This window comes from Aulonocara stuartgranti, assembly GCF_965226115.1.
Source record: "Aulonocara stuartgranti genome assembly, chromosome: 15".
NCBI classification, from domain to species: Eukaryota; Metazoa; Chordata; class Actinopteri; order Cichliformes; family Cichlidae; genus Aulonocara; species Aulonocara stuartgranti.
The window spans coordinates 33,883,752-33,907,908 of NC_138951.1; the positions used below are offsets into that span (position 1 = coordinate 33,883,752).

A 24,157-nucleotide genomic window follows, 5' to 3' on the forward strand; every position below is an offset into this window, starting at 1 on the left:
ACAGCCAATGAAAATCAGGAGGTTCTTTGTTTACCTTTAAAAAAATAGTGTCTCCTTCACATCTTTTGTACTGTGAGACTAATATGTGGACTATTTTTTATTTTTTTTACTATTAGAGGAACAGCTGATACCCTGTATAAGCTCAACATGTTTTTATTTAATTAGATCACAGAGAAGAGTTGATAGGTTTGAAGAAAAATTTCAGACATACCACATATATAAAATGCCACTAGAAGCAATAAAGAAAACATTTAATAGAAGTTGGGTTAGAATGAGTCAGTCTGATTTAAGTAATCCTCTATTCACTGCTGTGAGTCTTCTAAAGGCAGCATTTAAACATCCTTAAGGTACCCTGTACCCTAACCACTTAAACTAAACCATCGTACCTTTACTCCACTTTCTAAGACAATACTAACATGGACTAAATGACATACACAGCACAGCAGCGTAAATACAGCGTGACACTTTGATGTTCAGGAAACATAATGTGAACATAGTAGACAACACATTAGACACTGGACAGTGAGTGTACATACACACGCACAAAAAGACAACAACTGATAATGCCAGACTGAAGAAGACTATGAAATATACAAATTAAAGCACATTAAATCAACATAAAATCAAACTAAATCAAATGGAGTAATTAATGCCATTCACTGAGAGCAGTACTAATTTTTCTCTGGAGTGGCTTTCAAATAAATTTCAAGGCTATTGTACAAAAGCTAAAATACAAAAGCTATTTTAGAACAACACAAATGTTAAATAAATCCACTTTTTCCTTTTCATAAAAGTATCTGACAACAGACAAAACACAGTTCATGGGATATTTACCTATGGGCAGAGGCGCCCCAGAACACAGGGACATATTATTTAGTTGTCTTTGATACATTTAGTTATAATAGAAACAAATTAGTAACATCCTGGAGCCCAAGAGTAAATCTTCTTATATTCTTCTTATTAGCATCTTCCAGAGTTAGCGGTATTCTCTCTCCAGTACACTCTACTTTGAATACTTCAGGGCTAGCTGTATAGGAAATAGAACAACAGAAATAAAAAATGTATGGCAGTTAAATTTTGACAAACGATTGTGCAAATATGGGTTATCTATTCTACTATCTATACTATATACAATTTTGAATGATTAATCTAGCAGAGAAGGCTGCATATGTTACCTTATGAGCAGTGTCTGCAAACTGCTGGACTTTGTGTGTCAGTTCCACAGTTTTGTCCTCAGCACGAGTTAGTCTGTCTCCACGCTCGCCCAGAGTAACATTCACCCTCTGGACTAAATTACCTACACTTCTGCCTTTGGCACGGTTCCGCATTTGACCTGTTTATATACACACACATACACACACAAAAGGATATTGAGAGAATTTTATACTTGTCCGTTTAGTAAGAAAATAGTGGACCAAATACCTTTACAATATGTCAAGTATCTTAAACTTAGGTCCATATTTCTTGAGCTTCTGAAAATCAGAGACTATTTTAAAAAATTGTTGTAATTTCTAAAAACTAGAAGCCATACTTTTTCAAAACTGCACTTAATCTGATTTGGATTTTTTCTTTCTTTTTCTTGATTTGTTTTTTGGTTGTTTGTTTGTTTAAAATGTAATGAACAGAAGTGGACAGAGGCAAAATGACAAAAGAAAGAATCACTGCCCAAATAATTACTGTAACCATAACCTAACTGTATAACAGCTAGTCCAATGCTGTATGTGACCCAGGTCGGTATGGCGTAACTAAAGGCTGTAGCAAACCCACGGGACGTTGGGTGTGGGTATTGTTCCAGGCGCAGGGAGTGCAGGCCCTCACATACTCCCTGACATCTTTATCCAGAGTATCCCACCAGAAATACCTCATGAATAAAGAAATGGTCTGACTGTTCCTTGAATGGCCAGTATTTGGCCAGTATGAACCCAGTCCAGGACGGGATGCTGCTGGCACAAAGCGTTGATTCACTGGACCAGTTCCCAGGTCAGTTTCAGTCTCCAGCAATGTCCGGCTATGTACCGAATCTTGCATGTAGAGGGGAGGATGGTTGGGAGATACGAATGATCAGTTCGGAGACAAACTGGTGAGAAAGTGTGTCCTGTTTGTCATTACGAGAACCTGGGCAGAAAGAAATGGGAAAAAATGTGCCTGGTGTGCCTTTAGTCTCTTAGGTATTCTAAGGTGAGTTAAGTTCTTGTGAGCAGCCCATATGGTGAATGGTTGCTCCATTGTCTCCAGCAGGTTTCGCCACTCCTCCAGGGAGGTTTAACTGCTAATAGTCGCCCACATCATAATTTCTCTGTACAGGGGTGAGGCGACGAGAAAAAAAGGCACAATGGAACATTGGTGGACGTGAGGCATGTTAAGGGTGAGGCTACCGGGCTGTAGTTGCGTATAAACCATCTGTAGAAATTGGCAAACCCCAAGAACCGTTGAATATGTTTCCGTGATGTGGGAGTTGGCCATTCCTTGACCGCTTGGGCTTTGGCCGGACCTGCCTTCACCTGCCCTCCTACCAGGATGTAGCCCAGAAAAGACACAGACGGTAAGTGAAATTCACAATTTCAAGCTTTGACATAGGATTCGCTTTCAAGGAGGTGCATGGACATGAGCTTGGTGTTCCTCGAGTTTTCAGTAGATCAGAACATCATCCAGATATACAAAAATGAATCTGTTCAAAAAGTCTCTAAAAATATCATTCACAACAGCTTGGAAGACTTGGGGCATTGGTTAGCCCAAAAGCATTACCAAATATCTGAAATGTCCAAGTGGTGTATTGAATGCAGTCTTCCATCATCTCTCTGTCTTATGCGAATCAAATTATATGTGTTGCAGAGGTTGATTTTGGTAAATATCGTGGCACCATGAAGATGTTTGAAAGCAGAGTTCATTAAAGGCAGTGGGTATTTGTTTTTGACTGTAATGTCATTCAGACCCCTATAATCTATGCACAGATGAATGGTTCTTCAAGGACGGGGAGATTATGCCTGCTGCGAGAGATTCCTGAAAATATTTTCCATGCCTGCTCGTTCAGGCCAGGACAAGATGTAAAGACAGCTAGTGGGAAGAGAGATCCGGGGAGGAGTTCAATCGCGCAATCATTTGGTCTGTGAGGTGGAAGTGAGATGGCATTTTGTTTACTGAAAACCTCCTATATGTCATGCTACTCAGATGAGATGGTAGAGAGATCTGGAGTGGTGTTGTTATGGGCATGAGGTTCTGGTGGGCACACGGAGGTGAGACAGGTTAAGTGACAGAACCGCGATGGAGGCAAGTTACAGTACTGGAAGGGGAGCAGGAGTGACAGGAACTGGAAGTGCGTGAGCCAAATGCCTGTGGGGTCTGTAGTTCTTCTCAGCTTCTTTTTCTTTCAGGCGGTTGTCAATCCATAGGGAAAGGGAAACTAACTGCGAAAGAGGCAGGCTAATCGTGAAAGACGAGCTGATCTTTCATGGTTTCATTTAGCACTTGCAAAAATATCCCCTGTAACATCCGATATGGCCAGCCAGTGGGGTGGTTTGGTTTAAACTAGATTAAAACCAACAATGCTCTTAAAATATATATATATTAAAATAAAATAATTAAACATGCTCAGCGAAAACGGGTTTAGCTACATTCTGGACCATGTCTCCAGAATGCACTATCTAGCAAGCTGATTGGAGACCATAACAGTCAATCAGAATTTTTGCATCCAATTCTTTGATTGGATGGTTTTGTGGCACACTTATAATGGTGTACAGAGAGTTGTACGTGCACTGAGCAGAGATGTTGTGAGTGCAAACGACAGACTGAGAGCAGGTCAGCAGATGTCTGTCAGCACACAGAGCAGAGATCTGAGCAAGAGCAAATGCCAACAACTAAGCGAGAGGGGCTGTTATTGTGTGTGTGTATAGATAATAGCAAAAACTGAAATACATTTCTTGCAAGCAGCAATGAATTTTGTTCGCTCAAATTAAACTTTTGTTACCTCATAATAATTTTCTCCTCAACATGCAACATTCGCACTTGCAAATTGAAATAATAACGCCATATTTTTGGATGTATTGGTTTCTGCAGTCTCAACTCTATCACAATGTAAAATACACTTTTTGACATCACTGTACGCACAGTACACAGCAACACCAAAGTCAAATAATGACCATTAATAAGCATTCTTAAAAAGAAAGGGGATATGGTAACATACGAAGGTGAAAAGATGTATAATATTATGCTTGCCCAAATTTGTAGCTATAACAGCTTCAACGCCTCTGTGAAGGCTTGAGTCCAACTCCCAAAAAAAAAAAAACCTCACACCATAAACCACCCTTCACCAAACTTTACACTTGAAGGTATTGAAACTGAAAGCAGCTAACCTGAAAGAGAGGGTCATAGCTAAACTGGGAACTGGACCATCCAAGGCTGATTACCAAGACTATGTGAAGTACCCTCTAAAGGTCTACTAGAAGATAGTATGGAGAATCAACCAACTGGGACCATCAGTAAGAACAAGCAGCTGATGTACACCACAGCAACAGTGATCCTTGAGATGCTTGGCTACAAGTTAAACAGCCACAAGAAGAAGGAGACTAGAGACCAAGATCAAGGCAGCACGAACAGAAACTAGTTAACTATCCTAGCTGTAGAAAGGTATGAGAATGGGTTCCAGTGCTCAGTGGACAACATCAGGCCCTAGCATAATTCATGCCTACTGGATAAGATGCACCCAGAATGGCTAACCAAAGAAAGAACAGCCCTTATCCTCAAGGATCTCCGCTAAGGACCAGTCTTATCCAAATACCAGCCAATAACCTCCCTCAGCACAACATGGAATGTCTTGTCAGGCATCATAGTGGCCATGATGAACTGGCACATAGCTCAATACACCAGCAGGGCCCAGGAAAAATATATAGAAACACCAGTAAGACCAGACTGACCAACCTGTGTATTGCCTGGACTGAATAAAAGAAAGCCTCTATGACTCAATGCCTCACACATAGACCCTAAGAGCGTTTATCTGAAATTTGCTGAGGAATGTGATGAATAACAAAAGAGGCCAAGTTCAAACCAATTTCATATGTCACCATCAAGTGCAGGATTTGCCAAGGAGATACTTTATCCCCACATTAACTCTGTGGTTAGTTCACCACGGAAGAAACAAACGATAATTGTCTGTCTTCCTGGACTGCACCGTGCGCATTGAAGAGACTGGGAACATCAACACTGAAGTTTACTGGAAGCCCACACACACAGACCAGTACCTCCTCTTTGACTCCCACCACCCTCTGGAACACAAACTTGGAGTAATCAGGACCTTACAACACTGGGGAGAAAATGTTCCCTCTAAGCCTGGAGGGAAATAGAGGGAACACACACATGTAAAGGAAGCTCTCAAAAACATGTGGTTATCCTAATTGGGCTTTCATCAAGTCAGCAAAGATGCACAGAAAAGAAGATCAGACACCAGCTGGGGAGGATAAGAAAGACAAACGCAACAACATTGTCATCCCCTATGTGTCAGGGCTTCGCTGTGTGGAGGTGAGGAAGAGCGGACCCAAATGCAGGACTCACGGGCTAGTGTGGAATGAAGATGGTGTTTATTATACAGAATGGATGAACAGAACATGAGACGGATGACTGGCTGATTGACTGACTGAAAGACTGACTGAACTGAACCGAACTGGAACATGCGAGGTAGACAACGTTAATGACTAGACAATGAACTGGTGGAAACCGATGACTTAAATACACAGACTGATGAGGATGATAATGAGAGACCGGTGAGTACACAGCTGAACATAATGTGGCTAATAACACATATAGTGGAACTAGAACATAATACACAGAGACAGAAAGTTGGCACAGTGAAACACGAGCATGTAGAAAATAAACTGAACATGAACAAACTGAAGTTGCTGGGTCAATGACCCAGGAACCCTGACACTATGTAGCCGGTGTATCCGAAAAACTCAGGAGAGTCTTCTCCAGGCACGACATCCCAGTTTACTTCAGACAGAAACTGGTTCATCCCAAAGACAAAACACACAAATCTAACAATGTAGTGTATTCTGTAGTGTAGCAAGGAATGCACAGACCTCTACATTGGAGAGACCAAACAGCCACTTCATAAACACATTGCACAACATAGAAGAGCCACCTCCATGGGACAATACTCGGCTATCCATCTGCATCTAAAGGATAAAGGTCACTCTTTCGAGGATGCCAATGTTCACATTTTGGACAGAGAAGATGGTTTGAAATAGGAGTGAAAGAAGCTATCTAGGTCCACTGTGAACGGCCATCTTTGATCAGAGGCAGTGGTTTACGACACCAACTGTCTGCCATCTATAATCCAGCTTTGAGATCTCTTAACAGACGCCTTAACGCCCACTCACATTCTGGGAAATCACATGATAGGGTGGGGCTAGATTTCACCATGAGCTCACCCGAAACCTTCGCTGATTGTGACCCACACCCCTTTTCACACCTTGGCTCATGTGATTAGGTAGAGGATCCTTAGGGGGTTCATTGTCGTCGTCCCCCCCCCTCCCCGGGACACTCAAACAGGGATTAAATATGGGACTCTTCACCGTTTGACCTTAGAACTGAAGAAGCTTCTTGGATGAGAGGTGAAACATCTTCAAGCAACTTAAAGAAGTCTAGACGCTTTTTTTCTTTCCAAGCTAACTTCAACTTATACACCAATATGCTGATAACATTTTGAAATGCAAGTCTACTGATACAAACAAATTCATACTATTACCATCATCCTCTGCTAGCATTATCAATAGCAACACATTGTTAAGCCATTGCTGTGGAACTGTTTACTTTTAATTGTGGTGCAGCTTGGCATGTGTCCCATCCATTACACTGGCCCTATTACTGGTTTCAGTGGAATGCTGTGCTCACTCTTAGTCACAGAACTAATGCCAGCTATTGTATGAACCTCCCTGAAACAAACAAAGTCTCCTTTCATGTCAGGATCTCATTACAAAGAGGCCTTTCTCTGGCAACAGAAAGGTGGAGCTCAGCAAGAACAATAGACAAAAAGACAGAAGGGAAAATGACTATGAGACATGCTGGGGATACAATGAGCTGAGGAGTCCCAGTGCCATAACATTAAGACAGGAAGAAATCTATGAATCAAAGGGTGTTTTTTGAGCTGTACAATAGACCTAGTACCAATTTCAGAAAAGGATCGCCATTTCATTAGATCTATTAGAATCATTTGGAGGAATTTCGTGGATTGAAATATTAGGAGTTCCTGTGAATAAAATGTAAAAAAGATCTTATATCAGCATCAGACAAACTCATGATTTGTTTAGTGCATGCTGGGGGTGTACAATAGGATACAAGTGTTTTTCTAGTTACTGACCATTCACAAGACTTCAGTATACAAGGCACATTTAACCGTACATTCATACAGTGTTTTATTTCATACACCTTATCTATGTCACAGGCAATTTAGAATCAGTTAACAAGCATGTCTTTGGACTGTGGGAGGAAGCCAAAATACCCTATAACCTATTCCACCACCATACCACTTCAGTTAGAATACCACTAGTGTTAGATTCACATTTAATTTACCTAACTTGAGCTATCATTTACTATCCATTTAATGCCTCCAATTTGAGTTTCATTTTTTCACTATCAGCAAAAAATGGATTAGCATTTACACAGCATTTGAGTGGTCTCATTGACTCTTCAAAATGGCAGCAGCCTTGTCAAAGCGAGAAGAAACTGTGTTAAATAAAAAAGGATATGGAACACATTACTTATTACAGAGCTCTCCAAAAGTTGATTCTGTTCATTTGAACATAGTGTTTTCAGTGGGAGAAACGTTTTGTCACTCATCCAAGTGACTTCTTCAGTCTCAGCTGACTGCAGGTTTCCCCAATCTTATAAACAGTACATTTGTTTAATGACTGAAACTAGCACCACTGAAGGAACAGTGGGATGGGAGGATAGTTCCTTCATCATAATTACAGAGCTGCTTCTCACAGGATATTGATATTGTTAACACTTTTATGAAGTGTTAAATTTATAGCGGGTAAAACATGTATTTAACACCTGCAGCTTGCATGTATTATTTTAGGGTCTAAGGTACTGTTGGCATGAAATTCCCACCAGATGCCAGTAACAACTCATCTAATCCACACATGCGAAGAAATCAAACTATAGATGTCCATAAATTATGTCTAATAATGAGAAATGACACAGGGAAAAATTATTGAACACCCTTACTGAAATTTATTTAATCCTTTGTACAAGATCCTTTGTTGATGATGATAGCTTCAAGATGCCTCCCGTGTGGAGTAACTAGTCACATGCATTGCTCAGGTGTGATTTTGGCCCATTCTTCCACACAGTCTTCAAATCTGGAAGGTTCAGTGGGCTCTTTAATGAACTCTGAGCTTTAGTTCTTTCCATAGATTTTCACTTGGATTTAAGTCAGGTGATTGGCTGGGCCACTCACAGCTTTATTTCCTTTCTCTGAATCCAGTTGAGAGTATCCATGGCTGTGTGTTTGGGATCACTGTCTTGCTGAAGTGTCCACCCTCATTTCATCTTCATCATCTGGGTAGATGGCATCAGATTTTATCAAGAATGTCTCAGTACATTTTTTCATTCATCCTTCCTTCAATTATATGAAGGTGTTGATGTATATTGCTGCAAAAGGTTGTGTTTTTTGGGTAGATATGCAGTGCCTTTTGACCGTCAAACATGGTGTGTATTATGGCATCCAAAGACTTCAGTTTTAGTCTCATCTGACTAGACTACATTCTGTCAGTAATTCACAGGCTTGTCTAAATGTTATTTATCAAACTTTAAACCCACTTCAACATGCTTCCGCAATGATACCTTGCTTGGTGACCATGCACACAGGCAACGGGAATTGTACCTGCCTGTTCCTGTTCTTTCTGTAGTGCTCTGTAAGTGGTCTATGGCTCTTGGACAACTCTTCTGATAATTTTTTTCACTCCTCTATCTGAAATCTTGGGGCGAGCACGTGGTCAAGGCCAGTTTATAGTGAAACAGCCAGACCAAGTTTTAATTCATTTGAAAGTCTAATAAAATTTGGCAACTGTGCCAACACAGTGCAGAGCAGCTACCCAGAGCTCGATTATCTTGTTAATAATTTTACATCTTGGCTGAGTACAACTCTGGATACTGCGGTTGCTCTAAAAAAAGAAAGTATCAAATCAGAGGTACTTGACTCCCTGGTATAACTCTCAAACATGTACCTTAAAGCAGATAACTCATAAGCTGGGGATGAAATGGCGTCTCATTAATTTAGAAGAGCAAAATGTTACTTTTTAGCTAAATTATAGGCTAATCTCCAACCTTCCTTTTATCTCAAAGGGTTAAGGTTTTCTTAAAAGACTAGTTGTAAAACAGCTTACTGATCATCTGCAGTGTGGGCAGTGGTTTATTTGAGTCTGTTTCAGTCAAGTTTCAGAGCTCATCGCAGAACAGAAACAGCTTTAGTGAACACATAAACTTCTTATGACAGGACTCATCTCTGTACTTTTTCTGCTAGACCTCACTGCAACATTTGATACTGTTGACTATAGTATTTTATTACAGAGATTAGAGCATGCTGTAAGTATTACAGGTTAGCAGTATTGACAGATTTAAAGATTAACTGTAATTTGATATATAACTACCTTCAGTCTGGGTACTAAGGGAAGACCAGTATAGATTAAGAAATCTTTGGATGTCATGTTTCCCATAATACAGACAAAACCCTCTTTTCATTAAACCCGTTAAAACATTAAACCTCTATATGTTCCTTTAGTCACTATCTTACCTTGACCTGGTGAGGGACTTTGGTTTGAAACCATCAAGTTTTTTACACGATTCAAGAAGGCTTTGCAGCGATAGATGACCAGATTCATGGTGCAGGCATCTAATTGAACAAACATAACACATTACAACAAAACAAAATTTTAACAAAAAATCTGTTAAGAAATAACTTTCATCATAACCTCAGTAACCATGAGACACTACCTTGTGTTAGTTTGGACTGGCAGTTAATGAATTCTGTGTGTTTGGGAAGAACAAAGCTCTTCCGTCGTGCCTGTAGGTTTTTGGATTCATAGGTATCTGGGTGACCAGCTCCTGCCAGTTCTTGATCACATTTATCAACTCGTCCCTGCTGGCTTGCCTTTCCCAACTTCCTTGACTTTCCCAGACCACCTGCTTTCCCCTCCCAGTGGGTTTGACAGGCGTGGTACAGGATCTGGACAAAAATACACTTGTCTGCTGAGGAGCTAGCCACCCACTGGTCCACAGCATTGTCAAAAACCAAATCAAACTCTGGGCTGTCCTGAAGAGGAGGACACAGGAAAACAAACAAAGCTGGCAAACAACTGAATGCATATGAAATGTAATGTAAGGATACAACAGGTACTGCTGCTGACCTTGTTGGGGTTAATCCCGTTGACCTGTTTGAGTTGTTCAACTGTCCACTGGGACCTCCTGATGAAGGAGGAGGAGCCTCCAAACCGCTTCACCTTGGTGATGAGAAGCTGAGGAGGTCTGGTGTTGGTGACTAGGAAATAAATGCAAACCACAATATCAGAATTTAAAGCTTGTAATAATAATTTTACTAACACCAGAGATTTTGTTCTGATCATTTTAAACTAAATTTTTTAACATAAAAAAGATACTTGATAACCAAAGAACTGAACATTTAGAGTAGATTTCTTTTCATTTAGATGGTAAGAAATTCCCTGCCCTTGAAGACTACAAAAATAATACATTCATTAGAAGCTTTGCAATTTGCAAAAAGAGCTTGTGCACAGTGTTACTGGAGGCCAAGGTAATGCCATCCAAGCATCTGGCTAGATATCATATTTTGAATATTTGACTGAGGACTGAGTACAATAACTTCAGTTTTATCTGAATTTATAAGTGCATCATCACCAGCAGATTATTTGCAAGTGTTCAGTTTCAGTAATGAACAACAAATGAATAGAAGCAAACCCAGCAATGCATCTTCCATTTATGCTCCTGGAGGTCATAGGCCTCAAAAATCACTTAACACTCATTTACTGTTTCACCTTTTTAGTTAGTTTGTTAGTTTTTTTGATTTGTTCAAATCAATGTCACCTTCATAAAATGTTAAAGTAGTTTGAGTCACTGCACCTTTCAAGAATGCTTTTTGGTACAGCATAACGTCTGGCTGGTGGTGTTGTGTTTGTTGAAAAATAGTTGACCACTGTCAATGTCAACGTAAGTTCTCTTTCAATGTCTTTTGCAGACTTTCTAGCAAGAGCAAGTGTTGGAATTGATATTTCTTATATTGTCATTTATGCTTAGAAATACATAATCATTTGTATGCTGATAAGAATCATATCCTTATTAGGTCTGATAAGATTCTGTGTGCATTTGTGTACCATGAGATGAGAAGAAGCAGCCTCGACGTTATAATTCCATTATAGCTTTTGAAACCAGACTGTTCTGTTTCTTGAGGTGCAAGACTTCCCACCTTTAAATGTGCATTTGAGATATGACATATTGCAAGTTCCTGTTTTTATAGTTTAGCAAGACACTTGCTTCTGTTTTTCTGCATACCTCATACACACAGTTTAAGTTCATTGTAAGGTCATATGTCTATGTATAGTATGGCTGGAAGAACACACACATGCACCTACACACACCCACACACACAGAATGTTGTTCAGATATGCCTGTTTAAGAATGTCACGTGTATTTGTAATTGCATATTCATGAATGATTGCTTGCTGACAATAAAAAGGGCTGTAGCGAAGGAATAAGTTGAAGTTGGCTAAGGAAAGATGAAGGCCTGGGCTGACTTCCCTCGCGAGCCACAAAGACAAAGAGCTCTATCTTGTCTTGTTTTGTCGTGTAGTTATTGGTGTCGTGTTCCAGCGGGGTGTGTGTGTGTGTGTGTGTGTGTGTGTGTGTGTGTGTGTGTGTGTGTGTGTGTGTGTGTGTGTGAATGGACATGGTCATGGTCATGATGGGAGGGGTTCACTGCACCCTGCTGGGATGGTTGTTCGTTCCAGAGTGTGTGGCTTCATGTTCAATTCAGTTTTATCTATACAGCTCCAAATCACAACAGGTCACCTCAAGGAGCATTATATTGTAAGTAAAGACCCTACAATAATACATACAGAGGAAAAACCCAACAATCATATGACCCCCTATGAGCAAGCACTTTGGCAACAGTGGGAAGGAAAAACTTCCTTTTAACAGGAAGAAACCTCCAGCAGAACCAGGCTCAGGGAGGGGTGGCCATCTGCAGCGACCGGTTGAGGTGAGAGAAGGAAGACAGGATAAAAGACATGCTGTGGAAGAGAGTCAGAGATTAATAACAAGTATGATTCAGTGCAGAGAGGTCTATTAATACATAGTGAGTGAGAAAGGTGACTTAAGAAGAAATATGGAATCTGCTGGGAGATTCCATAATGGGAATCCCCCAGCAGCCTACACCTAAGGGGGGGATTCAGGGTCTACGGAGCCCTGCAAGGGACATGGGAGATCTCGCAAAACAAACTCGGGATCTCGCAAAACTTTTGCGATATTTCACTAAAGTTGAATTCCAACAATGGCGGCAGCTACTTAGTTGTAATATTACTCTTTCTGGGTCACAAAATAAACTTTTAAGATATTTTGAGGCGCGAATGTAGTTGTGTAAACGTCAAATATCTGCTCGGTTTACAAGACATCACATATTTGCAAAAGTGCTCCGACATTTTCGGAGATCTGACACCCACCATCTCGAAGCTAACGGGAGGTCGAGACCTAGTACAGGCGGGAGGAACACCACTCTCCCAGCACATCGTGCCTTGACCTCCCGGTCGGCTTCGAGCTGGCGGTCTCCGAAGAATGCGGCTAAAACTTTTGCGAGATCTCACAAAACTTTTTCACAAAACTTTTGTGAGATCCCGAGTTTGTTTTGCGAGATCTCGCAAAAGTCCGTCTTAATTTTTTTTTCTCCCATGTCCGTTGCGGGGCTCCATAAGGGTCACCTGATCCAGCCCTAACTATATGCTTTAGCAAAAAGGAAAGTTTGAAGCCTCATCTTAAAAGTAGAAATAGTGTCTGTCTCCTGAATTCAACCTGGAAGCTCATTCCATAGAAGTGGGGCCTGAAAACTGAAGGCTATGCCTCCCATTCTACTTTGAAACAACAAGTAAGCCTGCAGTCTGAGACCAAGGAGCTCTAATGGGGTGATATGGTACTATAAGGTCATTAAGATAAGATGGGGCCTGAGTAGGAATTTGAATTCAAACCTAGATTTAACAGGGTGCCAATAAAGGGATTCTATACTGTCTTGAATATGATAATCTGCTAATGGGACAAATAAGTAGCCATGAATATTGTATTTTGATTATTATACATCAGAAAATTGTGAAGCCTTTATTTTGACACCTGGATAGACAGGGAAGCTTTTATTTTGACATGTCTATAGACAGGAAACAGGAAGTGCAGAGAACAGTGGGAATGGCTATCCCTTTGTAATCATTTGTGTTGAATCCAAAACAATCCTTCAGAGGAGTCCTTCAGAAAGCAATGGTTCTAAGTTCTTGCAGTTCTTTGTATATTAGGTAATTAGTAATAGGGTGTTTTGTGACATTGTTTTGTACCTTCTTTGAAGTGCAGTAGTTATAGGTCGTAGCCTCTGAGCTAATGATAAAAGCGTACACTTACCAACTACCTGCTCATTTTTCATTGTATTAATGTCAGACTGTATATCTACAGGATACTTATTTTGTAGTCTCCTATGTTAGTGCCTAACTATACTTACATGCTGATTATATGACAGTCCTTTGTGTTTTTGTGTTTTGTATGTGTTTTTCATCACTCCAGTTCATGATGTCATTAAAGGAGCAAGTATGCTTGTCTTCATGGCTCTTGAAAAGGAGTTTTGCTGGCTGTTTATCTATGCTCACATTCAGAGAGTTCAACACATAGAGAGAACAGTACAGAAGCCAATATTGGAGAAATATGCTCTCTGTTTCTAGTCCCTGTCATTATGGTTGCTGCAGCATTTTGGATTAACTGAAGGCTTTTCAGTGTGTGGTTGTTGTTTTTTTTAGGAAATCCTGATAATAACTCCAACTTTTATCTGAATTTAGAAGCAGAAAATTAGAGGCCATTCAGGTCTTTATGTCTTTAAGACATTAGTGCAGTTTAACTAATTGGTGTGTGTTATCTGGTTTCATGGATAGATAAAGTTGGGTGTCATCTGCATAGCAGTGAAAATATATGCTATGCCTTCTGATGACATTGCCTAAGGGAAGCATCTATAATGTAAACAGAATTGGTCCTAGCACTGAACCCTGTAGAACACCATAATTGACCTTAGTGTGTGAAGATTCCATTTACATGAACAAATTGGAGTCTATTAGCTAGATATGATACAAACCACTGTAGTGCAGTACCTGTAATACCTACAGCATGCTCTAATTGTTCTAATAGAATATTATAGTCGACAGTATTGAACGCTGCACTGAGGTCTAGCAGGACAAGCACAGAGATGAGTCCACTCTCAGAGGCCACAGGAAGAAGATCTTCCGAGTAGCGGGTGTTTCTTGGGTCAGCCCAGTGACCCTGATCTTGGTTCACACCAGGGTGGTTGGTCTCTACTGGGGTTGGCTGTCCAATGCCCATGGGACTCTCCCCCCTTGGTCGTTTGTGCCCCATCTAGGGCCTCACTCCTTCTCCTGCTGGATGGGCACGCAGATATCGGCGAAATGTGTGGCCTCAGGTCTTCAGTACTCTTTGGGGCTGTGGTTCTCCCGGATCCATCTCGTTCTGTCTTTGGCTCCTGGGGGATGTTATCGTGGCTTACCACCCTCATTTTCAAAGATATTTTGTGAAACAGACAGACACACTCACTCACACATGCACTCGCTCACTCTCAACAGGCAGAGGAAAACTGAGGACTAAATACACAGAGGTTAATTGTCACAGACCCAGTACCATGATAGAGTGTGTCGCATGCTTCCTGTTTTATTTTTGATAGTGTGCTATTTTATTTTGATAGTGCATTATGTTTGTTCAGCTTTATTTCCCTGTCCTGTTAGTCTGATTAGTTCCAGCTGTGCTTCCCCTTCCCTCATTATCCTCCATGTATTTAATACTCCGTATTCCCCTGCCTGTTGTCATCCCTCGTTGCTGTTTGTGTCACTGTGGTTTTCGCGCTACTCCTAGTTCAGGTTCTGTTTTCTTGTTTGTAGTGTTTGATTTTACTATAGCAATAAAAGCTGCCTTCCTTAGTTTACCCCTTATGTTTAAGTCCTGCATTTGGGTCCAGCCTTTACCTGCCACACAGCCAGCGTTGACAAATACTACGTGCAGGTACATATCACACACATGACTTTGTTTATATAAGATCCTAACGCATGCAGAGACTATGCGTTAGTCTCTGCTATTTCCATTAACATATATAAAAAAACAAGCTTGCAAAAGTGATGAGCAGTGTTGGTCTTTTCTTAATATACATTAATACCTGTTTTAATTCACATATATCAAAAATTATTTATGTTTCATTTTTTTCCTAAAAAGAAATTTTATTTTTCCCTGTCTCCAAAAACTATGGAATAAGATCATGATTGAGATCTCACAGTATTAAAGTTGTATGACATATTCTCTGATATTAATGAGGTTTTAAACAAAAACAACAACAACAACAAAAACCAATATTTTGAGATGATAATTTCTCAGATTTGAGTCACAAAAATATGAATGTGCCCTGTCTGATTTTTTTTATGACTCCAATGGCCTCACTAGAACTTCAACCTACAGTTTTATTTTTTTTAATCAGAAACATAGAGTGCCTAATATAGAGTTTTACCTGATATACAGATGAATGTGGCATAATCCCCCTTAGGTCCAGTAGGCAGGAAAGCCATCCTCTTTTTTTTCCTCCTCCTCACCTCCACCGCCACCAGCATCCGCTCATCACGAGGGATGAAGATCTCTTTGTTAATGGCAGACTGAATGTTCATTGTTGTCCAGAAACCTACACAAATAAATTATATACATGACTGTTGTTGTTATCCCTGGTTAGGAATAATTACCATCCTATCATTACATCTGAGAGAGGGCAAACGGACTTAACATCCAGCCTTTTATGTTTGAAGTCATACAGAGCGGAGTTTATGTATATGTGTTTTTGCTAATAATAAATCATCTTTAATTCTTAATGAAATATAATTAAAGTATAAGTCTGATTAATATGATTAATGAGAAATGCAATTTGAATAATGAAATCTTTCTAATACTTGAGTTCTGACCTCCTGGCCTTTAACTGTGATTTGATGTGTGTGTGCCTCTGTGCTGGGACTGTTTGTACCAACAGGAAATGCAAACTTAGCACACAGCCTAGACTTTGCCTCAGGCCTTTAGTGCAAATATTCACTGAATGTCTGACTTTAACATGTATGGCTGAATAAGAGAAATTACATTTAGTATATTGTAATTGAAAAACAGAGTGATGGATTTAATAATAAATCATATTAAAGTAAAACATGGAAAAGAATCTTTAAACTACATTTTAAATCATGTTAAATTAAGGTCACACAAATAGGTTCTATAAATAGGGTCTGGCTGGACATGTGGTGACTAGATTTTAACACAGATGATTAGATGTCCAGAGAGAAAAAGAGGGAGGAGAGCGAAGGGGAGAACACATATAAAAACTAACACTAGTTCTTGTGATGGCCAGAAGGCATCATCTGAAGATTTGGCTCTGAGAGTCCACAGATATGCCAGATGAGCAACCACTGCTCAAACAATGTGGACCCACTAATTGGGTCTAATTGTAATTTTGACTTTTTCTCTTCGCATTTTTTCTGTGTTGGATTATAAGTTCAGGAGGATTTAGATTTCCATCGTTTCCTAATGGATTACAACTTCCAAGAACTGGACTCCTTTCCTGTATATTCCCACAGAGATAGGTGCGTTGTTGCAAAGGCGTGCCCATTCGCTCCAATCTCTTTGTCCTCAAGGATCAGAATTAAATCAGTTTAGGTTAATTAGATTTAGTCACCAAGTTCACAGATTTAATAGATTGCTGCTGATAATGGATCTGACTGAGGTGAAACCTTGACCAGAGGGCCACCCTGGCAAGCATGCTTTCAGAGGGAGGAAGATCGACATCCAGAGGAACTGAGTAGCAGTCAGGGTGAGTCTCCTTCCCTGCTCCATTTGTTTGCTTACTGGGTAATACTCATAGGATCAGAGATTAGTGCTTTTATATAGAGATTCAGGATTGCGTGTGCCTGGTTGAAGATCAACAAAGCCACTCTCAAAGGACCTCCAATACCAGGATTCACCATAGCAGCAGGTAATTAAAGAGCCTCTATCCAGTGGACCACAGAATGTAAACCTGAGTCAGTCCTCACCATGATATTTAAATAAAAATAAAAAATAAAACAGAAGGGGGAGTTATTTAATTTGCTAGGGTCACTTTGTCATCATTATAGGCAGAATAAAAGTTTGATACAAAATATGTAATATTTAATGTCTGCTGTCATACATTGATTTACATTTGTTTCTTTTATATCTCATTATTCAGCTGGAACCTGACATGCTATACAAGTGGTCTCCAGCATAGACATGGTTTCCAGAATGGAGCCTAGCATGTGCCTGCCTGAGGACAGGGCAAAGATTCACACTGTAATTTTCACTGCACCTTTCATAATGTTGCTTGACATGGTTTAATGACAGAATATCAATCTGTGAACACATTTCGACATGAAATGTATTCGGGTCACAACCTGACTGTGTATAGCCTATATTTAATAAATCACTTTAAAATACAGTTTCTTCATTTTAAAAGTCTCAAAACTTATTTCAATCTCATTTTTCGTCATTGGTCAGCCATGTAAAACACAACTTAATGTGTAAGTAAGGTTCAGAGAGCTTTTCTTTGGAAAATAATGTTTTTGGGATACATCCACAAATAGAATAGGCGGACTATGTTAAGCTCAGACAGTCTGTTACCCCAGTGACTGTTTAACCCTCTCAGGCTCAAATGAAACTTTTTGTTTGCTAATGCACAACCAAGTCCTGCAGTGGTACTTCTGAGTGAAAAAAAACTCATAAAATATGTATGTGGGGTAATCAGGTTGTTAGTTTTTAACTGTTGCAAATCGGCAACGCCTGCCTCGAGAGGGTTAAGTTAACTCTCTTTCTAGGACAGAAAAATCCAGTTTTCCTCAGTTCAAGGTTAAAAAACCAATAGTCCTTATCTAAACCTGCTGCTTGGAATAGGGGCCTGCAGTTGAAATAGTTATATCTTTCTTTTTTTGTAAAATGCTATAATCAAAGTGTTTTTTACTGGTATTTTCCTTAGCTTTAGGTGGTTTGAGACCACACAAAGTCTATATGGGGCAGGGGTTTGGGTTTTTTTTTATATCCAGATGTGCTAGTTCAGCGGCCTACTGAAATGACCCCCTCATCTTATTGGGGGTTGCTGTAGCTCAGGAGGTAGAGCAGGTCACCTACTGACTGAAAGGTTAGTGGATCATTGGCTCCTCGAGTCTGCATGCCCAGTATCCTTGGGCAACATACTAACCCCAAGTTGCTCGTATGAATGTTTGTTAGGAAGCACTAAAGACTTAGAAGAAAAGTGCTTGTGTGAATGTGACATGTTGCATAGAGCACTTTGAGTACACCAGGAGAGTAGAGAAGCACTATATAAGAATCAGTCCATTTACCATTTTATTGAGGATATCTAATTGACATAATGCTTTCCCTAGCTGCTCACCCTAACCATTAAAAATGAATTCCTAATCTTAACCCTTAGCCTAAACCTAACCATTACCTAATTGTAACCCTGATACTAAAACCTAAAAGAGCCTCAGGAATGTCTTCAAACTCGCGGGGACAAGCATTTTGTCCCCATAAGTAACTGTTGGTCCCCACAAGTATAGTGGCATGCCAATTTTCTTTCATCACAAACGTATGTAAACATGGTACACACATGCACACACACATGCATCCCACAAAAACATTGTTGATTTACATGCATTTTTGAATTTTTGTGTTCCAGGTGATTTTTGTATGTTTGTTGCATGTTTGTTTTTTCTTACAGGTGCAGCAGTTGGTGATACATGCATGTTTCTGTGCATTTCTATTTGTGCTCTATCGTTTTTTCTTCACCTGCCTGTCCTGCCCTAGACACTGTCTTACTGTATACCACGTATAATGTAATAAATGAAATAACACGAATAAGAGGAACCTATAGAGAATTTATAGAGCTGATCTTGGAAAAGCAAAATGTGTTTGGCATGACAGTGTGTTCAGATCATAATTCTGACTGCAAAAGCTGCCCAACAGAACAGGATGAAAAAAGTAAAATTTAAAAAAACCTAATAAAAACCTAATTCTTATTTATTACAAAAAGGCCAAAACCATTTGTCGTGTCATAATCGGTCACACTGATAGAAAAATCTCAGTTACAAGTGGCATCTTAGAGATTATGTGAATATAAATATATTTTGTGAATATGATTAATACTGAGTGAAAACAGAACTAAATGCAGTGTCTTAAAATCTAGTGTAATGTATTTGCATTTGTTAAGCAATTTTCTAGTCTTACTTATCATTTATGGCACTCAAGACTAAAAATCACATTCCAGCTCTTCAGGTTCAGAACCTCTATAATTTTTACTGAAAATCAGCGATAAATGATTCTCGGTTATTCTATCCAAATAGCAAAATGACACCAAGTCAGGTTCAGATTGGAATCCACTTGCATGATGGGCTGGATCATCATAGATCACAAGGATCACAGACTTAAACCAGGTCAGGCCTGCGTCCATTTTGTCTCAAAACAACAATATGTTTGCTTTTACTAATACAACTTTATATATTCTTTAAAAATTTAGAAGGCTGCCCTTCATTATTTAGTTAAATGTGAATCAGTTAACTCTAAACACAGTTTAAAACATTTCTGCTTTTTTAAAATATTTTTTTCTGTCAATCTTCACTAATAGCAGACAACATCAGACACTACAGTTACAGGTGTTTCTATCTTTGAGACACCTTTAGTTGCTCTGCCACATTTGAGAAAGCATTTTGCTATTATTTGTATTTCCATAAGATAGCAACAACTTATATATATATCAAGTTTGGAAATTATGAAAATGACTCAGTGATTGTGAAATTAATCATGGCCCTGTTTCTTTCCTTCTTTGTACCCATCTTGTTTTTGAGCATTACAGAGTCCCTGAGGGACTCATCCCTCACAGGATTGTTTTACATTATTGTTCATCACTCAGTAATCTATGTGTGAATCACTGGACATTGGCAGTTTTTCTTATCATCCAAAATGTACATGTTTTGGGAAACAATTTCTGAAACAAAGATTTTCTCTGGTGAGACAATTCAACAGCTGCATATTATCAACAATATTATAATATTGTTGTTATCACTGACCTATATTTACAAGGTGAGCGTGACCTGGGTTTATAAATGCTCATTTTAATGATAAATGGAATGGTCCTTATATAGCACCCACTCAAAGCTCTTTATATAACATGTGTCATTCAACCATTCGCACAAGCACTGTTTTCTATACTTTTTCCAACAAAGGTGCTTTCAATCTAGCATTCATTCTTTAATTTGGCATGCAGGTTTGCCCCCCACCCGAATCCTATTTTATTCTAATGCTTCATGTTTGACGGGATGTTTTCTGTTTTTGTTTTTGTTTTTTTGTGTTTTGTTTTGTTTTTTTGGGGGGGGGGGGGGTGACAATTAAACACAATGAACAACAGTGAAATGACAAAGTATTCAGATCTTTGTCTTCAGTAGAGTACCACCATGCATTTACCAAACAAAGACTTTCATTGCCATAGTTATAAACAATGTTATTGTTTTCAGCTGCTGTGCAGCTACACTTCAAATAAATTACATCTTTATAAGACAACCAACCCAAAATTGCATGAAACAGTTAAGTCAAACATGGCTAATTGTGTTTTGACATTTTGATTCCTTACTCTACGTTTTTCACTCATTTACCAAACTTAAGTCTAAATGTTATCCTACCCGTTCTTGTTTTCTTCTGTTTCCAAATCCTGGACTGGTCTTTGTTTCTACTCCAGTGAGACTCTTGTGTTAGTACAGATGTTCAGTTAGTACGTGGTTAAATTGATCAAATACTTCCAAGGCTTCAGTCCTGAATTTATACCCAGGCACACTAAGTGGCGTGCCTTGCTGTGAAGGCACACAGCAACCATAGTCCATCCCATTTCAAAAGGCTGACAGGCACATGGTATGAGCCAGAGAACAGACAGTTGCTGTCTCAAAAACTGAGCTTTCCGTGGAAGTCTTCATTATTACACATGTGCAAATCTTTATCAGCCAATTAGAATATAGTGAAATTATTTAATTTTAATAACTATATATATATCTATATGATGTGACACTGCATCACTCCATGAACACATGAGACAAAAGCCACTACAACCCCAAAGTTTTCTGAACTTTTCTATACATAACAATTAACATACAATGAATAGCTTAAATAATGCTATGTAACTATAAAATTATTTTAAAAACAAGAATACAATATGCCAAAAAAATAATGAAGTTAAAACCAATTTAAAAAAAATAAATAAGAAAATTTAAATAAGCTTAAATTGAAATGACCTAATCCCATAGGGAAATTCATATGTCTGACATAGCTCATCTATTAAAGCCTGATGGTTGTGGGTGCGAATGATTTTCTATATCTCTGAATTTATTCTGTGAATTTTATTTTATTTTTTCCCAACAGAGAGAGGAGTACTGATGTTACTGTTGTTGTTTTAAAGTGGCTGAGCAGAGTTATTCAGGATGCCTTCAAATATCTTTAGAGTGCAATTTTACACCATCTCCTACCACTGGAAATGATGTGATATATAACAATGCTAACATTTTCTAAATCAGTACAGCAACAACTGAGTTTAAAAGGGCTTACTAAATGGTGTCAACATTATAGCTGTAATGTATTCAGTCTTTTCTAGTCTTTTAACATGGACCCAATAAACAGAAGCCAGCATAGCAGAAATATGGTCTTTCTAGTCCCTGTCACTACTTTCACTGCAGCATTTTGGACTGAAGTCTTTCTTGGGATTTTTTTTTTTTTTTTTTTTGTGATAACCTGTTTTCTGCTTGGATCACTGAATCCATCAGACGTTTTAGGTGGAGTCCAATCGCCAAACAGAGAGTAGTTCAGGAGTTCAGCAGTGGGGCTAGCGGAGGTGACAAAGCAGTTCTGGTACCAGCTGCATGCCCAGCAGCAGAACAGATCTGGAGGCCACGCAATAGGCAGGCGACTGAGGAGGCGTGACCCGGGAGGTGGCCTGGCAGGAGGCCAACAGTTACTGTATAGCACGTTAGTCAGAGGCCAGTGCCTCGAAATCCTACCGTTGTTGGTCACCTGCTGTTCAGCTGGAATGTTATTATTGTTATTTACAGACAACCCGAACCATCACTGTGCTCGAATAATTTAGTGGGAGTGGCCATTCCATAAATTAATGTCTGACATTAAAAACCCAACCGCTTCTGATGGCGTTCCCCCTCCCTAGTTTATAAGTAGATTAACTGTTGCAAAAGCACTGCCAATCTCTTTTAAGTTTTCAAGTACAGATTGCTGTTGGTCTAGCTGTCCTCAGTCAGTTGTAATTTATTAGCTATTATGACTGTTGGGGCAGAACACGGTTCAGAAAAGGGGTAGGCCTGTGGCATTCAAACATGCATCATACGCCTCCCACAATTCAACCTTTCACCTTTATTTCATGTTTCTCTCTCTCACGCACACACACACAGCACGCCCCTGCGGGCGGTTTATCCTTCAAGCTCGGGTCCTCTACCAGAGGCCTGGGAGCTTGAGGGTCCTGCGCAGTATCTTAGCTGTTCCCAGGACTGCGCTCTTCTGGACAGAGATCTCCGATGTTATTCCCGGGATCTGCTGGAGCCACTCGCATTAACTCCCAAGCTAGGCAAGTGGCTCCAGTAGCTCCTGGGAACAACATTGTAGATCTCTGTCCAGAAGAGCGCAGTCCTAGGAACAGCTAAGATACTACGCAGGACCCTCAAGCTCCCCGGCCTCTGGTAGAGGATATATATATACATACGTGTGTGTGTGTGTGTGTGTGTGTGTGTGTCTCATCTGTTTCAGCTTTTTTTCTGACCATCAGTTTGCCATACCAAATATTTAATAAACTGTCCAGAAAGGTCAAACAGATGTGTCCATTGTTAGGTAGTCTCTGATGTGGATTTTCATCTCTGGTATACAGCCCCATCAGCCCCAACACCACGCTGGGTGTGAATACAAGGAAAAAACCTGTAGATGACAAAATATGTTAAAACACTAACCATTTGACACACACACACACCATATTTGTTCTCAGGGCAACCCCCAAAATGAGACTTTTGTTGTCCTACTTTGTTTTTGGTTTTTTAAGAAAAAAAAAAAAAAAAAAAAGAACAAAACAACCTTTTTTTTTTTTTTAAAGAAAGTCATTATGAATAAAGCATGCAGTCATACATTTATATAGAGCCTAGTCATTGTGTTTCTTACCATTTGTGTGATCTATATTAAAAAGAAATGTCTTGCGAGACACTGATGCTGTAGCTCCTCTGGGCCATTGGTGAAAGTCTCCACACACCAATTTATATAGGGCTGTGACTTGTAGTTAACAGAAGGATGGCTTGCTATGACAGGTTGATTCACAGAACAAGGGGGGGGGAAATCTCATTCTTTATCTCACTGCTGTAAAAAAACAACAACAAAAAAAAAAACAACAACAATGGCTGTAAGACCCCTGATGACCAGAGCTTTGAAACAGAAGTCCTTCACCACGGTCCATTACACACTCACCCCGGGGCACCGAAACACAGATAATACAGAGAGAATATTTTAGCTTCCTGAGAGACTGGGGGTGATGGAGGTCTAGCACTAACAAATGCCCCATATCCTTTGGCTTTTCAGCCCTAAAACAAAGAAACAGTTGTAGGTATAATAGCTTTCAGTCCTTAGAAGAAATAAAAACACACAGCCATGTGTTGGTGCAATGCCGTTTAGCTGTTATAACAAAAGACACAAGGGAGAGAGAACGATGAAAACTTGCTTAATTAAATAGACTTGTAGTAGCCTTTGTGTGAATTTTATATTAACAGTCAAACACCTCCATTAAGAGGTGTATTTAAATGTC

General features: G+C 39.5%; 1 protein-coding gene across 1 annotated transcript; it reads right to left on the minus strand.

Annotated features, from left to right (window-relative positions):
- Nucleotides 1–219: 219 nt before the first annotated feature.
- Nucleotides 220–21,236, minus strand: stxbp6l (syntaxin binding protein 6 (amisyn), like). Its single transcript, XM_082504744.1, has 7 exons — nt 21,006–21,236; nt 15,806–15,973; nt 10,398–10,528; nt 9,985–10,303; nt 9,785–9,883; nt 1,176–1,333; nt 220–1,027 (listed from the first exon to the last, which is right to left on the minus strand). Exons 2-7 carry the CDS (start codon nt 15,957–15,959, stop codon nt 1,004–1,006), a joined length of 885 nt encoding a protein of 294 aa, XP_082360870.1. The 5' UTR covers nt 15,960–15,973; nt 21,006–21,236; the 3' UTR covers nt 220–1,003.
- Between the last annotated feature and the right edge of the window lie 2,921 nt (nt 21,237–24,157).

Excerpts from the sequence above, each read along its gene's own strand:
- stxbp6l (XM_082504744.1), bottom strand. The coding sequence starts at position 15,959 with ATGAACATTCAGTCTGCCATTAACAAAGAGATCTTCATCCCTCGTGAT. Across the intron at positions 10,304-10,397 it reads ACGGGATTAACCCCAACAAG|GACAGCCCAGAGTTTGATTT; the intron begins GTCAGCAGCAGT and ends CCTCCTCTTCAG. Across the intron at positions 1,028-1,175 it reads TTGCAGACACTGCTCATAAG|CTAGCCCTGAAGTATTCAAA; the intron begins GTAACATATGCA and ends TTTCCTATACAG.